Below are 6,000 nucleotides of genomic sequence, written 5' to 3'. Positions count from 1 at the left end.
TACAGGAGGTAGCTCAGGATCAGTAATGTAATGTATGTACACAGTGACTGCACCAGCAGAATAGTGAGTGCAGCTCTAGAGTATAATACAGGAGATAACTCAGGATCAGTAATGTATGTACACAGTGACTGCAGCAGCAGAATAGTGAGTGCAGCTCTGAGGTATAATACAGGAGGTAACTCAGGATCAGTAATGTATGTACACAGTGACTGCAGCAGCAGAGCAGATAAGTTGAATATCACGCCCTGGGTCAGATGACGTCAGACATCTTGTTCTCCTGATTCCCCAGAAAAAAAAATTAATATGAGGCTGAATTCAGTGTAAACTGTGGAAGAGAACGACACAAGGATTTATTGTGGATTTCTTTTATTCCTGGGAATCCTCTGGGGAGGAGGCAGCGGCTCTATTAGCGGTGAGGGCCGAGCTCCTCATGATGTCTCGTTAGAGCTGATTACTGGGAGTTGTAGATTTTGCAGGTTGGACGTCGCCCCTTACATTTGGCTATCGCAGTTTGTTTTTTATATTCTTTCGAATACTTGTGGCTCATGAAACACATTGCGGCTTTCCAGTCGCACTCACAGAATTTTCTGGCACAGCCGGACTCCTCATCATCTGTGGATATAACAGAAACATCCATCAATTAACATTCCTGATGGATCAGTGACCGACATATGAGATAAAGCAGCTGTAACGCTGACCGGAGATAAAGGCGACTTTCTGGTGTAAGTCAATACAGCATATCCCAAAAGTCAGTACACCCCTCACATTTTTGTAAATATTTTATTATATCTTTTCCTGGGACAGCGCTGCAGATCGGACCCTTTGATACAATGTGCAGTGTCAGTGTGCAGCTTGTGATTGATTGCGGTCAGTCAGAGAAACAAAAATATAATTCTGTAGTTGTGATACCTTTAAACCTCATAACGACGGCCGTACGACTTAAAGCGGCGGCAAAACAGGGTACTTATTCTGTTCCGCCACTTTAAAGCGGCGGCCCGAAAAAACCCTGTAGCGCCCCCCAGCGACCGAAAATCTCGGTGGTTTCAGCTACCAGGGGTAGCTGAGACCCCCCAGATTATGAATCGGGGTGTTTTTTCTGGACCCCGTTAATGCGATCGCCGGTATACACCGTATACCGGCGACAACATTAAAAAAAAATAAATGGCCGGTAAAATTGATTTATTTCTCATCTGACGTTATCAAACATGTCAGATGAGAAATAAATATGAGCCCTTAGTGCCCTCAAAGTCCCCGGTACCGGAGAAATCTATCCAACACCCCCCCCCTCCGGAAAATCCAAGATGGCGCCGACGCGCGCTGAAAACTCCCGCCGCCGCCGGCTCTGCATTCATTTCCCTCCGATCTGAAATGATCAAACATTTCAGATCGGAGGGAAATGTCCTCCCCCTGACCCCTCCTCCGGTACACCGGAGATCTCTGGTCCCCGGAGCCCCCTCCGGTTCTCCACAGCCCCCTCCCCCCTCCCCCCTCCGGAGCGTGGAAGATGGCGGCCGCATTCATCTTGCTCTTTCTGCCGCATGTGACACATCACATGCGGCAGAAAGGTGTCCCCAGGTCCCGCCGTCACCCCCCGTCACCCCCCCCAGCCCCCGGTTTTACGTTACCTGGCTACTGGTGCTCCGGCCCCGCGATCACGCCGCCTCCTTCTTGAAAGCTGGCGGCGCATGCGCAGACAGCGGCTGTCAGCTGGATCCCTGCAAGCAGGGACGCTGACGTCGCTACTGCACAGGCTGCTCCACTATGGACCGGGGGAGGGTGAGTGCGGTAATCTGCAGTCACACTCCTCACATGGAGAGACTGCTGTTCTAGAAAATGGGGGGTACGTTCTGTGAGCGTGCCCCTCATATTCTAGAATGAGGTTACTGCAGGTCACTCTGCCCTAGGTTGGACCGGGGCAGTGTGAGTGCAGTATCCTCAGATTACTGCACCCACACTGCTCATGGAGAGCTTGCTCTTCCAGAAAATGGGGGATACGTTACCTGAACGTGCCCCCCATATTCTAGAAGATCCAGAGTCGGCGTGGGACCTCCAAAATGGATTACAGCGACCGAAATTTATTTATTTTCAATAAATTGGTAAAAGAGGAATGTTTCGGGGAGTTTTTTTTTCAAATAAATTTTTTTTTTGTCTTTTTTTTTTCTATTACTTGACTGGGTTAGTAATGTCGGGTATCTGTTTAGATGCCGTGACATCACTAACCCCAGGGCTTGATGCCAGGTGACATTACAGCTGGTATCAACCCCGTATATTACCCCGTTTGCCACCGCACCAGGGCGCGGGATGAGCTGGAGCGAAGCGCCAGGTTTGGCGCATCTAATGGATGCGCCACTTCTGGGGCGGCTGCGGCCTGCTATTTTTAGGCTGGGAAGAGTCCAATAACCATGGCTCTTCCCACCCTGAGAATACCAGACCCCAGCTGTCCGCTTCACCTTGGCTGGTGATCTAATTTGGGGGGGACCCCACGTTTTTTTTTGTTTTTTTTTAAAAACGCCTGGGGAGCCCCCCAAATTGATCACCAGCCAAGGTGAAGCTGCCAGCTGTGGTTTGCAGGCTACAGCTGTCTGCTTTACCCTAGCTGGCTATCAAAAATAGGGGGGACCCCACGTCGTTTATTTTAATTATCAATTTTTTGGGGGGCTAAATACAAGGCTAGGCACCCTTTAGTGCCACATGAAAGGCACTAAAGGGCGCCAGCTTAGAATATGCAGGGGGTGGGACGTTATATTTGTTTGATATCTATCCATTCATTCATTGTAGCATTTTAGGCTGTGTGCCCACAATCGGGGTTTGCAGCGTTTTGGGCGCAGAGTGTGTCCATAGTGTGTCCCTGCGTCCATAGCGCTGCGTTGTGCAGTAGAAGCACAGTGGAAGGATTTTTAGAAATCCCGTGCCCACTGTGCTTCTTTTCTCCGCAGCATACACTGACGTGTGGCGCAGCTTCCCGAGCCTCCGCATGTCAATTTATGATGCGGAGATGAGTGTTCTCTGCAGGTAACATAGAGCTCCACAGCGGCCTGAACCCAAATCGTGGGCATGGGCAGCTGCGTTCTCCCGTGGACAACACTCACATCTCTGCAGGAAGGCTGACACTGTATACTAGACGCCGTGTCGCTGGATCATGGCCACATAGCCTAAAAGTGAGACATTTGTTGCTACAGCAACATTTTTGTGAAGTACCTGTGGATTCAAAATGCTTACTATACTCCTGAATAAAATCCAGTTTCCAAAATGGAGTCACTTGTGGGGGGTTTCTAATGTATAGGTACCCAAGGGGCCCTGCAAATGTGACATGGTGCCCGCAATTTATCTCAACTTTTCCAGAATTCAAATGGTACTCCTTCCATTCCAAGCCCTCCCATTTATCCAAACAGAGGTTTTTGGCCACATGTGGGGTATCCCTGTGCTCATAAGACATTGGATAACATCCTGTTGGGTCCACGGTTTGTTATTGCCTCTTGAAAAAGTGAGAAATTTGATGCTGAAGCAACATTTTTGTGAAAAAAATGAAAATTTTCAATATGGCAACATAAGCTTATCAAATTCTGTGAAGTATTCGTGGATTCAAACTGCTCACTATACACCTAGATAAAAGCCTTGAGGTGTCTTGTTTCCAGAATGGAGTCACTTGTGGGGGACCGCCACTGTTTAGGCACCTCAGGGGCTCTCCAAATGCAACCTGGCGTCCGCTATTGATTCCAGCCAATTTTGCAGTCAAATGGCACTCCTTCCCTTACGAGCCCTGCCATGCGCCCAAACAGTTGATTTCCACCACATATAAGGTATCGCCAAACTCAGGAGTAATTGCACAATAAATGTTATGCTGAATTTTTTCCTTTTACTCTTGTAAAAAAAAAAGCTACCTGGTTGAAATAACAATTCTGTGGTAAACTTTTTTTTTTTTTTTCATGGCTCAACGTTATAAAATTCTGTGAAGCACCTGGGGGTCCAGGGTACTCACCAAACATCTAGATAAATTCCTTGAGGGGCCTAGTTTCCAAAATGGGGTCACTTGTGCGGGGTTTCTGCTGTTTAGGTACCTTAGGGGTCCTCCAAATGTGACATGGTGCCCGCAATCTTTTTCAGCCAAATTTCCTTTCCAAAATTCAAATATTGCTCCTTTCGTTCCAAGCCCTCCCATTTGTCCAAACAAAGGTTTCAGACCACATGTGAGGTATCACCGCGCTCATAAAAAAGTGGTTAACAAACCTTGAGGTCAAATTTTTGGAATTACCTCTTGAAAAAGTGAGAAAATTGATGCTAAAGCAACATTTTTGAGAAAAGTATTAAAATTTTCAATATGACAACGTAACGTTAACAAAATCTGTGAAGTACCTGTGGATCTAAAATGCTCACTATATCCCCAGATAGAAGCCTTGAGGGGTCTAGTTTCCAAAATGGTGTCACTTGTGAGGGGTTTCTTCTGTTTAGGTACCTTAGCGGACCTGTAAATGCAACATGGTGCCCGCAATCTATTTCAGCCAAATTTGCTTTCCAAAATTCAAATATTGCTCCTTCTGTTCCGAGCCCTCCCATTTGTCCAAACAGAGGTTTCTGACCATATGTGGGGTATCGGCGCACTCAAAAGAAAGTGGGGAACAAGTTTTGGGGTCCATTTTGTTGTGTTATTTCTTCTAAAAGTGAATCAATTTGGGTTAGAGCAACATTTTTAGGTAAAATTTAATTTTTGCTTTTTTTTATTCCACATTGCTTTTGTTCATGTGAAGCACCTGAAGGGTTAATAAACTTCTTCAATGTGGTTTTGAGTACTTTGGGGGGTGCAGTTTTTATAATGGTGTCACTTTTGGGTATTTTCTGTCATCTAGGCCTATTGAAGTCACTTCAAATGTGATGTGGTCCCTAAAAAAATGGTTTTGTAAATTTTGATGTAAAAATGAGAAATCGCTGATAAACTTTGAACCCCTCTAACTTCCTAACAAAAAAAGATTTTGTTTCCAAAATTGTGCTGATGTAAAGTAGACAAGTGGGAAATGTTATTTATTAACTATTTTGTGTCACAGAAATCTCTGTTTTAACGGTATAAAAATTCAAAAGTTGAAAATTGCTAAATTTTCAAAATTTTTGCCAATATTCAATTTATTTCATAAATAAACGCAAAAAATATTGTCCTAAATTTGGTACTAACATGAATTCCAATATGTGACGAAAAAACAATCTCAGAATCACCGGGATCCGTTGAAGCGTTCCAGAGTTATAACCTCATGAAGTGACACTGGTCAGAATTGCAAAATTTGGTCTGGTCATTAAGGTGAAAATTAGCTCCGTCACTAAAGGGTTAATGGCTAACGAAAATAAAATAATGATGTTACAGAGAAGCTTTCGAGACTCCTCAGGTCCCTTCCTCAGGCATGGTATAACAATGTATCTGAAGAAACACAAATATATACTCAAACAGAGGAGATATAATAAAAGGACATTTACATAAACAAACACTGAGCTAGAGAGGGAATTCTTTATTACTTTAGATTAGTTTTGTTAAAGTTTCATTGTCCCAATATCCATGCACCATCAGAGGCCTGGTGTCCTCACAGTCTCTGGAGCAGACTCCTCAGATTCTGTATCCATGTAAGATCAGAGGCCTGGTGCCCTCACAGTCTCTGGAGCAGACTCCTCAGATGCTGTATCCATGTAAGATCAGAGGCCTGGTGTCCTCACTGTCCCCGGAGTAGACTCCTCAGATGCTGTATCCATGTAAGATCAGAGGCCTGGTGCCCTCACTGTCTCTGGAGTAGACTCCTCAGATGCTGTATCCATGTAAGATCAGAGGCCTGGTGCCCTCACTGTCTCTGGAGTAGACTCCTCAGATGCTGTATCCATGTAAGATCAGAGGCCTGGTGTCCTCACTGTCCCCGGAGTAGACTCCTCAGATGCTGTATCCATGTAAGATCAGAGGCCTGGTGTCCTCACTGTCCCCGGAGTAAACTCCTCAGATGCTGTATCCATGTGAGATCAGAGGCCTGG

General features: G+C 45.5%; 1 protein-coding gene across 1 annotated transcript in view; it reads right to left on the bottom strand.

The window, feature by feature from the left end:
* Positions 1-349: 349 nt before the first annotated feature.
* Positions 350-6,000, bottom strand: part of LOC142256335 (basic phospholipase A2 homolog ammodytin L-like) — a 30,858-nt gene continuing 25,207 nt past the window's right edge. Inside the window, exon 6 of the mRNA XM_075327965.1 lies at positions 350-612. Coding sequence (XP_075184080.1) covers positions 452-612 — 161 coding nt within the window. The 3' untranslated portion in view covers positions 350-451. The remainder of the gene's footprint in view (positions 613-6,000) is intronic.

This window comes from Anomaloglossus baeobatrachus, chromosome 11, assembly GCF_048569485.1.
Source record: "Anomaloglossus baeobatrachus isolate aAnoBae1 chromosome 11, aAnoBae1.hap1, whole genome shotgun sequence".
Taxonomy (NCBI): Eukaryota; Metazoa; Chordata; class Amphibia; order Anura; family Aromobatidae; genus Anomaloglossus; species Anomaloglossus baeobatrachus.
Note: the sequence above shows the minus strand (reverse complement) of the source record. Positions and strands in the feature narration are given on the sequence as shown.